At 42.0% G+C, this 11,465-nt stretch overlaps 1 protein-coding gene across 1 annotated transcript; it reads left to right on the top strand.

Annotated features, from left to right (window-relative positions):
• Positions 1-295: 295 nt before the first annotated feature.
• On the top strand, positions 296-11,195 carry LOC111975362 (sodium-dependent phosphate transport protein 2B). The gene is made up of 13 exons (XM_024003603.2): positions 296-332; positions 1,233-1,282; positions 1,392-1,526; positions 3,282-3,410; positions 3,759-3,902; positions 4,265-4,376; positions 4,539-4,734; positions 6,886-6,981; positions 7,824-7,944; positions 8,618-8,785; positions 9,543-9,659; positions 9,832-9,956; positions 10,075-11,195. The coding sequence occupies exons 2-13, from the start codon at positions 1,237-1,239 to the stop codon at positions 10,624-10,626; spliced, it is 1,941 nt and encodes a 646-aa protein (XP_023859371.1). The 5' UTR covers positions 296-332; positions 1,233-1,236; the 3' UTR covers positions 10,627-11,195.
• Positions 11,196-11,465: the final 270 nt, after the last annotated feature.

The raw sequence follows: 11,465 nt of genomic DNA, 5'->3' as shown, positions 1-11,465 counted from the left end.
TAGTTCATTTGCTACTTTTCTGAGATTGACTGCTYCTATCATCCCGCAAAAAAAATAAAAAGCTTATGACAGGCATTAGCCTACTTTTTACCTAGTGCCAACATAGTTGTAAAAACTCATGCCAGAGTAGGAATATTCCATCATACACTAATAATTTGACGTTGCCTGACCTACATTCACTGCAGATGCTCAGGTAAGCTCACTCACTGTCAGAGCGCCCCTTTTGCCACGGACTTTGAACAGTCAGGGTCCAGCGTGTTTTGTGCTTTATAAGCAGCATGCGGTATCCAGGTAGCTCAGGTGAAGGACTTCTGGCAAAGCCTCCACTGCAGGTGCGTATTACCACTCTTCATACTGCAATACACCACACATTAGAAACAAGACTCATTCAGGTAATATCACAACAAAATAAAACTACAACAAACAAACAAGGATATGTTAGGAATTGTTACCTATAGCTGTATGCGCTTATAACCTCTAAATGATGATTATTATTATTGTTGGCACGCAGCTACACACAATGTGGAGCCAATGACTGGTGGAGCTTGTTTTCAGGAGTGATACCTTCTGCTGTTTTACCTCGCTCTCTTTTTGTCAAATGTTGCAAAGATAACGATGAAATAACTATTATTGTTATTATTAGAATAATAGGTATTCATTGTATTAGTTCTAGCCTAGTAATAGACATAGTATGCCTCTGTTGTACACTATTTTTGTTTGAGATAACTCATTTTGATCCTTGGAAATTTTGAGCTTAGAGAGCTGTACTGATTCAACTTTTTGTATGGTTTCTTGAGGATTGTAGGCCCCTAGCACACAGTCATATTTGTATTTCTCTGTGGACTTTGTCAACGTGGATGTGAAAAAGCAACATCACCATGAGTTATTCCCATGGAATAAGTTTCCAGAATTTAAAGTAGAAATTGTCATATTTGGTAACATCTTGTGACAGGCACAAGGTTGCTTGGCTTTGCGTTGGAGGATACAAAAATATTATATTTTTTAGAAACTATCAAATAGAGGTGTCTCAATATAAAAGGACTGTGTATTTGTTTCCTCTGGGAGAGAAAAATATTTAAAAAGTGAACAGGTACTGGCTTTTCACATTTAATTCTTTTTCTTTCCAAATTGATTTATTCAAGTCAAAACTGTTTAGCCTTACTCCAATATACCTTGAGGTTTGCTACATGATCTTCATGGTTTACTGCAAAGTAAGTTATTTTTTCCTATAGGGCAATGCCTCTTCATCCAGAATTCAGAGATACTCCGTCTCCCACTCTTGGTATGTACAGTAGGCTACGCTTTACTATCTATGAAGTCCATACCTCACCACCAGGCAGCATCACCATACACAGAGGCAACCTCCACTCACAATTATCCTAATCTCACAGATGATGCTGGTAAGGCACCTAAAGACTCAGTCGTCCTGTCGGCATATTCTACCATGGACCTGGTGGACAAGGACCCGGATGAGGATGACCCCTGGAACCTCCCTGAACTGCAGGACACTGGACTCAAGTGGTCAGGTGAGATAGAGTGTGGTTGCATCGGAAATTGTGTCGGAAATTGTACCTCATTCCCAACAAAGTGCACAGCTTTTGACCACTGGGCGCTCGTCAAACGTTGTGCAATATAGTGCCTTGCAAAAGTATTCATCCCCATTGGCGTTTTTCCTATTTTGTTGCGTTACAACCTGTCATTTAAATTTATTTTTATTTGGATTTCATGAAATGGACATACACAAAATCGTCGAAATTGGTGAAGAGAAATGAACTTGTTTAAAAAAATTCTAAAAAATACAAAACAGAAAAGTGGTCTATGCATATGTATTCACCCCTTTGTTATGAAGCCCCTAAATAAGATCTGGTGCAACCAATTACCTTCAGAAGTCACATAATTAGTTAAAGTCCACCTGTGTGCAATCTAAGTGTCACATGATCTGTCACATGATCTCAGTATATATACACCGGTTCTGAAAGGCCCCAGAGTCTGCCACACCACTAATCAAGCGGCACCACCAACCAAGTGACACAATGAAGACCAAGGAGCTCTCCAAACAGATCAGGGACAAAGTTGTGGAGAAGTACAGATCAGGGTTGGGTTATAAAAAAATATCAGAAACTTTGAACATCCCACGAAGCACCATTAAATCCATTATAATTTTTTTTAAAGAATATGGCACCACAACAAACCTGCCAAAAGAGGGTCGCCCACCAAGGAGGGCATCAATCAGAGAGGCAACAAAGAGACCAAAGATAACCCTGAAGGAGCTGCAAAGTTCCACAGCTGAGATTGGAGAATCTGTCCATAGGACCACTTTAAGCCGTACACTCCACAGAGCTGGGCTTTACGGAAGAGTAGCCAGAAAAAAAGCCATTGCTTAAAGAAAGGCATGTGGGAGACTCCCCAAACATATGGAAGAAGGTACTCTGGTCAGATGGCCATCATGGAAAACGCTATGTCTGGCACAAACCCAACACCTCTCATCACCCCGAGAACAGCATCCCCACAGTGAAGCATGGTGGTGGCAGAATCATGCTGCGGGGATGTTTTTCATCGGCAGGGACTGGGAAACTGGTCAGAATTGAAGGAATGATGGATGGCGCTAAATACAGGGAAATTCTTGAGGGGAACCTGTTTCAGTCTTCCAGAGATTTGAGACTGGGACAAAGGTTCACCTTCCAGCAGGAGGGTGAACCTCCGTCCCAATGACACTAAGCATACTGCTAAAGCAACACTTGAGTGGTTTAAGGGGAAACATTTAAGTGTCTTGGAATCGCCTAGTCAAAGCCCAGACCTCAATCCAATTGAGAATCTGTGGCATTTCTGTACACCAGCGGAACCCATCCAACCTGAAGGAGCTGGAGCAGTTTTGCCTTGAAGAATGGGCAAAAATCCCAGTGGCTAGATGTGCCAAGCTTATAGAGACATACCCCAAGAAACCTGCAGCTACAATTGCTGCAAAAGTTGGCTCTACAAAGTGTTGACTTGTTTCACAATAAAAAATATTTTGCATCTTCAAAGTGGTAGGCATGTTGTGTAAATCAAATGATACAAACCCCCCCCAAAAATGAATTTTAATTCCAGGTTGTAAGGCAACAAAATCGTAAAAATGCCAAGGGTGGTGAATACTTTGGCATGCCACTGTACGTAGGGAATAGGGTGCCATTTCAGACACAGCCTAGCTCACCTTCTTTACCTATCACTGGGATGAAAATTAATGTTGAAGTGAGAACCTGTGTGACTACACCAACAAGAATTCAGTCTCTCTTTGGAAACAGAGTTGGATACCAAAGGGAAGGTTATGCGGGTTCTGACTTCCATCGTCAAGTTCATTCTGCTGGTTGGATTTCTCTACATGTTCGTCTGCTCTCTGGACGTCCTGAGCTCTGCTTTCCAGCTAGTTGGAGGTAACATTAAACCCGCTCTCTCTCTCTCTGTCAGAGTAGAGAAAATGAATTCAACCCAACCCAATCATATAATATACAGTCATAATCAAATTAAAGTAATTAAAAGTGAATCTTTGTTGTCAACCAGGTCCTGATAAGGGACCTATTGTCCATACTTATGTTTTAGCTCTGCTCATTTAATGATACTCTCATACTTTCATGTTGATGACATTACACAATATTATTCACAATTACAACTGTCCTCTTATTCTGTTTCTAAATATCATAAAATGGGCTGTTTATGGATATCAAAGCATTTATGGGATGTTTTCATGATGAATTTGGCTGTGTGTCACTGTGTATCCATAGGTAAGGCAGCCGGGGACATCTTCCAGGACAACGCGGTGCTGTCCAACCCTGTGGCTGGCCTGGTGATTGGAGTGCTGGTCACAGTGTTAGTCCAGAGTTCTAGCACGTCCTCCTCTATTGTGGTCAGCATGGTGTCTTCTGGATGTGAGTATACACACACATACAAGTACACATGGAACACATACACACATGCACACATAGACATTCACGCATGTACAGGATGCACATACACACACAAACAGATAGCGTAGCGGTTAAGAGTGTTAGGCCAGTAACCAAAAGGTTGCTAGTTTGAATCCCCAAGCCAACTAGGTGAGAAAGATMTGTCCTTGAACAAGGCACTTAACACAAATTGCTCCTATAAGTTGCTCTGGATAAAAGCGTCTGCTAAAATATAAACAAACACATTTTCACTCACTCATACACATCTGTATACATAACTACATGATCAAAGCCAAGTGATTATTGTCTCATTTAATCCTAAAGTGATTGTATCTTCATTGAAGTGCTGGAGGTCCAGTCTGCAGTGCCTGTCATTATGGGAGCCAACATTGGAACCTCAGTCACCAACACTATCGTGGCGATGATGCAGGCAGGAGACAGAAATGAGTTCCGCAGGTACATCTGACTGGATAACTTTCTAAGCAGCCTAAATTGATAGAAATTTACTTCACCATTTTGGACTATGAAAAAACATTATAATTTGTTGCTTGGTAACAAGCAGAATTGTATCATGCTGGATAAATAGTGAGATGTAGATCCTGGTGTTATTTCTTCCAGGGCATTTGCTGGTGCCACCGTACATGACTTCTTTAACTGGCTGTCTGTGCTGATCCTGCTGCCACTGGAGGCAGCCACTGGTGTCCTGTATAAACTCACCAAGATTGTCATCGACTCCTTTAACATCCAGGGGGGTGACAATGCCCCTGAACTGCTAAACGTCATCACTGACCCCCTCACCAGTGCCATCATAGAGGTAGGAGCAGCATTTCACCATCATGAAGCATCTTGTTAATCACTATATAAAATGCCATTCTGGATGATGTCATCTGGTGTACATCATGGGATTTTAACTAACTATGAGCAAGCAAAGGATAGTACTTTTGCTCCTGCCCAGACATTGCAGACATCAACCAATGGTTGCGTGCTTCGTCATCGACTGTGTCATCGACTGACAGATTGCTATAACATAGGTGGTCCTGTGTGGCTCATTCGGTAGAGCATGACGCTTACAACAGCAAATACTGTCGTTTCGATTCCCGCTGGGGCCACCCATATGTAAAATGAATGCATGCATGATTGTAAGTTGCTATGGATAAAAGTGTCTGCTAAATGGCATTTATTATTATCACATGAGTGTCCCCAATGCACCTGATAAAGCATTAACTACAATATGAGAAGTGAAACGTATTAGAATGTATTTACAGTGCATTCGAAAAGTATTCAGACGCCATGACATTTTCCACATTCTGTACGTTACCGCCTTATACTAAAATAGATTAAATAAAAATAATTCCTCAACAATCTACACACAATACGCCATAATGACAAAATGAAAACAGGTTTTTAGAAATTTTTGCAAATTTATAAACAATATAAAACAGAAATATATATTTTTTTATTTACATAAGTATTCAGACCCTTTGCTATGAGACTCGAAATTGAGCTCAGGTGCATCCTGTTTCCATTGATCATCCTTTAGATGTTTCTACAACTTGATTGGAGTCCACCTGTGGTAAATTCAATTGATTGTACATGATTTGGAAAGGCACACACCTGTCTATATAAGGTCCCACAGTTGACAGTGCATGTCAGAGCAAAAACCAAGCCATGAGGTAGAAGGAATTGTCCGTAAAGCTCCGAGACAGGAATGTGTCGAGGCACAGATCTGGGGAAGGGTACCAAAACATTTCTGCAGCATTGAAGGTCCCCAAGAACACAGTGGCCTCCATCATTCTTAAATGTAAGAAGTTTGGAACCACCAAGACTCTTCCTAGAGCTGGCCAAACTGAGAAATCGGGGGAGAAGGGCCTTGGTCAGGGAGTTGACCAAGAACCCGATGGTCACTCTGACAGAGCTCCAGAGTTCCTCTGTGGAGATGGGAGAAACTTCCAGAAGGACAACCATCTCTGCAGCTTTCCACCAATCAGGCCTTTAGACGGAAGCCACTCCTCAGTAAAAGGCACATGACAGTCCACTTGGAGTTTGCCAAAAGGCACCTAAATGAGAATCAAGATTTTCTGGTGTGATGAAACCATGATTGAACTCTTTGGCCTCAATGCCAACCGTCACTTCTAGAGGAAACCTGGCACCATCCCTACGGTGGTGGCAGCATAATGCTGTGGGGATGTTTTTCAGCGGCAGGGACTGTGATACTAGTCAGGATTGAGGGAAATATGAAAGGAGCAAAGTACAGAGAGATCCTTGATGAAAACCTGCTCCAAAGCACTGAGGACCTCAGACTGGAGCGAAGGTTCACCATCCAACAGGACAACGACCCTAAGCACACAGCCAAGACATCGCAGGAGTGGCTTCGGGACAAGTCTCTGAATATCCTTGAGTGGCCCAGTCAGAGCCAGGACTTGAACCCAATCGAACATCTCTGGAGAGACCTGAAAATAGCTGTGCAGCAACGCTCCCCGCCCAACCTGACAGAGCTTGAGAGGATCTGCAGAGAAGAATGGGAGAAACTCCCCAAATATAGTTGTGCCAAGCTTGTAGCGTCATACCCAAGAAGACTCAAGGCTGTAATCGCTACCAAAGGTGCTTCAACAAAGTACTGAGTAAAGGGTCTGAATACTTATGTAGGTAGATGTTATATTTCATTTTTTTTATTTTTTTTTTATAAATTAGCAATAATGTCAAAAAAATCCTGGTTTTGCTTCATTATTTGGGGGTATTGTGTGTAGATTGATGAGGAAATATTTTTTTTAAATACATTTTAGAATAAGACTGTGTAAAAAGTCAAGGGGTCTGAATACTTTCCAAAGGCTAGCAAGACACCTTTACAACCCTGAAACATATTTGAAACATCAGCTTAATAATATTACATTTGAGTTGATAGAGAACTTTAGTAGGCTATAATAAAATTATATACAACTGAACAGAAACCTTTCTTTCCCTCTAGCTGGATAAAACGGTCATCAGTGACATTGCCACGGGTGACCCAGCGGCCAGAAACAAGAGTCTGATCAAAATCTGGTGCAAAACAGAGAAAATCACGGTAAGACCCTGTCATAATAGCCGTGTCACACCAGGAATTATTCATCAGATAGTCAAACAATGGGTTATTTTTGACCAAGTTTGTGATGATTGATGATGAAGACTTTTCCGATAGTAAAAAAACAAGATAACACTGTAGTACAGCTGGGAGTGCTATCTCTTAAGCCCTCTGTCGCAGGGTTAATGTTTGACAGCTTTTAGCTTGGCCAGAGTGATTCTACTTATAAGGACCAGTGCTTTATTGCCACAATACCATAATGAAGGTGGGATTTTCGGCAGCGCAGTCAAAACGTGATTTCCTGTGTTTTTATATATATTTTCCACTATGAGTTTGGAATAATACTGTGAAATTGTGAAAATTATTATAATTCCCTTTTAGTGTAGGCGCTGTTTGAATAGACCGCCTGAAATGTCAACCTGTTTTGGTGTCAGCCTGTTTTGGCATGCCTTGTGACATCACCAGGTGGTAAATCAGTTAATAGACCAATAAGAGAGTTCCAAACCTCTCTGCTAATAACAGCACATTTTCAGTTTGCCCCTCCCAACTCAGATCACTCCCAGACAGTCCTATCAAAATACCAGCTTGAAAAATTGCTCTTTGCTAAGAAGCTATTTTTGTTTCTTTTTGACCATTGTAATTGTATTAAATTACAGTAAAGTACTTAACTGTTACCCAGAAAGGATTTGATATTGAGATAAAAATGGCTGTGTTGGACATTTAATAAAATGCCCTTTCTTTACTAGTCAATGTGGATGTTATTGTTTCCATAGGTTTTGATTACAATGATTACGCACTGTGCATTTATCTGTATTGGCGAAAAAACTTGTATTATTGTTTTTTAGACTCTTTTAAATATAACAGTTCCCTCAGCTGCCAACTGCACGATCAGCTTCCCCTGTTGGGTGGAAGGCAACAAGACATGGACGCAGATAAATGTGACTGAGACGATCAATCTAGAGAGATGTAAGTACAGCACAATCACTGTGCCCATGATCACATAAAAGGCCTATACAGAGCAATTTGGATTACCTGATACGCTCAGTCAAACATCTGTGAAACCAGAGAACAACCCCCCCCCCCCTCCCCACCACCACCACCTGACACAAGGACCATGACTTCCATTCAGTCTATTTAGTGACTCATCGCCTCCCATCACCTCTTCTACCTGCTCAAATACCCTCCCCTCACCCCCTCTACCCGCTTAAAAGTCCCATTCATTCTGGCCAGCAGAAGCACCTGAGTGGCCCAAGGCCGAACGACGGGCCAGCACTCCCAAGTCTAACACAGCCAAACAAAATGAATACCTGTATGCTTGGAAAATCAGCCAATCAAAACAAGGGAAAGGGTCATCACTCTCATTTTGGCTTGGATCAGATCCTGTTGTAATGTAACCCATTACTTTGGGTCACCAGACATGTCAGGGCTAAGTGTAGAAGCTATGGGGAAAAAAACATGTTGACTGTTGAAGTAACATTCTTCCTATCCTTTCCATCAAATCGGTGGAAGCCCTGTCAGGACAGAAAAATTACCTTATCACTAATCCCACCAAACTAATTACCTTCTCTCTAATCTTTCAATTTTATCCCACCCTTGTCCCAGGTATATCTTTAATAACATTTGGCATCTTCCCATGCAGGCAACCATATCTTTGCCTATGCTAACCTGCCTGACCTGGCTGTGGGCCTCATCCTGTTGGCCCTGTCCCTGCTCATCCTCTGTACCTGCCTCATCCTCATCGTCAAGCTGCTCAACTCCATGCTCAAGGGACAGGTGGCCGTGGTCATCAAAAAGGTGCTCAACACAGGTGAGAAGACATTGGCTATCTTCCCAATCTACTCAGAACGCTGGTAGAACATACGCCCTGTTTGATAACACAGGATTAGCCACTCTGCAGATTGAAGGTCACATCAGGTGCTCTGGTCCTGTTACATGACTATCCTGTGATTCTTATGGTCACCTAGATGTTCATGTTGAAAGTAATCCTAAAATTCACTTTGATGTTTATGTTGAAAGTAATCCTAAAATTCACTTTGATGTTTATGTTGAAAGTAATCCTAAAATTCACTTTGATGTTTATGTCGAAAGTAATCCTAAAAAACACTTTGATGTTTATGTTGAAAGTAATCCTAAAATTCACTTTGATGTTCATTTTGAAAGTAATCCTCAAATTCACTTTGATGTTCATGTTGAAAGTAATCCTAAAATTCACTTTGATGTTCATGTTGAAAGTAATCCTAAAATTCACTTTGATGTTGAAGGGGTCATAATACAGTCAAAGTGATCTTAAGGTTAAGGTCTCCAAGCTTTTAAAATTTTATTTAACTAGGCAAGTCAGTTAAGAACAAATTCTTATTTACAATGACGGCCTACCCCGGCCAAACCCTAACCCGGATGACGCTGTGCCAATTGTGCGTCGCCCTATGGGACACCCAATCACGGCCGGTTGTGATACAGCCTGGAATCAAACCAGGGTCTGTAGTGAGATGCACTGAGATGCAGTGCCTTAGACCGCTGCGCCACTCGGGAGCCCATGCTTAACCTGCTCTGTCTTGTCTGTTCAGACTTCCCCTTCCCCTTCGGCTGGGTCACTGGTTACATTGCCATCCTGGTTGGAGCAGGAATGACCTTCATCGTTCAGAGCAGCTCTGTCTTCACCTCTGCAATCACGCCCCTTGTTGGTGAGTAGTTAGGCAAATTTGTTTAGCGTCTATCTATCCATTTACCTTTAGCTGTCTCCTATTGCATCCAAACCTACTGGTAACACTCAAGTATTCTTTCAGTATCATGTAACCCTGCATGTATTATTTTTCTCTGGRCCATGTCTTGTTCCTTCTCTCTATCGTCCAACAGGTATTGGTGTTATTAGCCTTGAGAGAGCCTATCCCCTGACATTGGGCTCTAATATCGGCACAACTACCACTGCTATTCTTGCTGCTATGGCTGCTCCCGGGGAAACCCTGGCCAACTCACTGCAGGTTTGTTGTAGTTATCATTTATTTTTATGGCGGTGTCATATTGCTCTCTGTCCACTCTGTCTCTCTATATATCAGTGTTATTGAAGTCTCACTCACCCTGTTTGCATCTCCTCTGCAGATTGCACTGTGCCATTTCTTCTTCAACATAGCGGGGATCCTGCTGTGGTATCCTATCCCCTTCACTCGGATCCCCATCCGCTTGGCCAGAGCCCTGGGGAACCGCACAGCCAACTACCGCTGGTTCGCAGCGATCTACCTCCTGCTCTGCTTCTTCCTCATGCCCCTGACCATCCTGGGGCTCTCCCTGGCCGGCTGGCAGGTCCTGGTGGGGGTGGCCGTGCCCATCGTTGTCCTGGCCATCTTCATCATCATCGTCAACCTGATGCAGACACGTTGTCCTCGGTACCTGCCCAGCAGGCTCCGGAACTGGGACTTCTTGCCCCGCCCCCTGCACTCCATGGCCCCCTGGGATCGAGTGGTGATGTCTGGCATGGCCTTCTGCGGCACCCGCTGCTGCTGCTGCTGTAAGTGCTGCCAGAAGACTGAGGATGAAGAGAAGGGTGGTAAGGAGAGGAAGAAGAGTCAAGAGATGTATGATAACCCAGCCCTAACCAGAGACGATGAGCCACTAGAAGCTCCCAAGGAAAGTGTGAAAGCTACACAGCTCTGACACAGTTATGAATTCACTGTAACATATCTGTAAGACATATATAACCTATTTGTAACATATATGTAATCCTCCACATTTGCTCAGGCTTTATGGAGTTAACCAGTCTCTGTTTCGGTGATACTGTATCATGAAGTGGTGAAGGCCCGAACACGGCAACTGTACTTCTTGTAGCAGAACATCACCAAAAAGTGTTGAGTATCCACTGTATATATTTATTGGGGCGTAATACATATATTGCTAAAACCACTCCATGGAATCATACAACAGATATATTTTTGATAATGTTTATTGAATGTATCATTTCAACTTTCATGATGAAATAGAATGTGATAAACATGCACTTTTTATTGAATTGATGTATCACTGACTATTTAAAAATGTTTTACCTTTTGATATTTGTAAATAATACAAATTATTAGTTGTAAACAGAATGTTGTGATATATTTCCAATTAGTGTAATGTTCCTCATTGATAATTTACTGTATTGCATTGTGTATTGTATCATGACTGACTGTAATTTTACATTCTGTCGGACTGAATACATGTTGGTATTTGTTTTATATGGAGTTTCACAGTATTGTCTCTCATCAATAAATATTAGAAACCAATGCATCAGTTTGTGTCATGCTTATAGGTAAAAAACTGACAGGTTATTTGCATGGTTGAGTTGGTATTATGATATATTTTGTGTTGTAGAATATATATTTTAGATTTCAAAATGCCTGGTCATGTGATTGATAATGCATAACTGTAAGCTAATGGGTACAGTAGACTGGTTACCCCGAGTGAGTTGTGCTCCAATGCTGTAGCTGGTTTTTGGGAGGTTGTATCAGTGTGTA

This window comes from Salvelinus sp. IW2-2015, linkage group LG16 (genome assembly GCF_002910315.2).
Source record: "Salvelinus sp. IW2-2015 linkage group LG16, ASM291031v2, whole genome shotgun sequence".
NCBI lineage: Eukaryota > Metazoa > Chordata > Actinopteri > Salmoniformes > Salmonidae > Salvelinus > Salvelinus sp. IW2-2015.
This window is presented reverse-complemented; position numbering and strand designations above follow the sequence as displayed.

What these genes read in the sequence shown, in the direction of transcription:
- LOC111975362 (XM_024003603.2), top strand. Translation starts at nt 1,237, where the DNA reads ATGCCTCTTCATCCAGAATTCAGAGATACTCCGTCTCCCACTCTTG. An exon ending in GACAGAAATGAGTTCCGCAG is followed by an intron (nt 4,377 to 4,538) that starts GTACATCTGACT and finishes TATTTCTTCCAG; the next exon opens with GGCATTTGCTGGTGCCACCG. An exon ending in GACGATCAATCTAGAGAGAT is followed by an intron (nt 7,945 to 8,617) that starts GTAAGTACAGCA and finishes CTTCCCATGCAG; the next exon opens with GCAACCATATCTTTGCCTAT.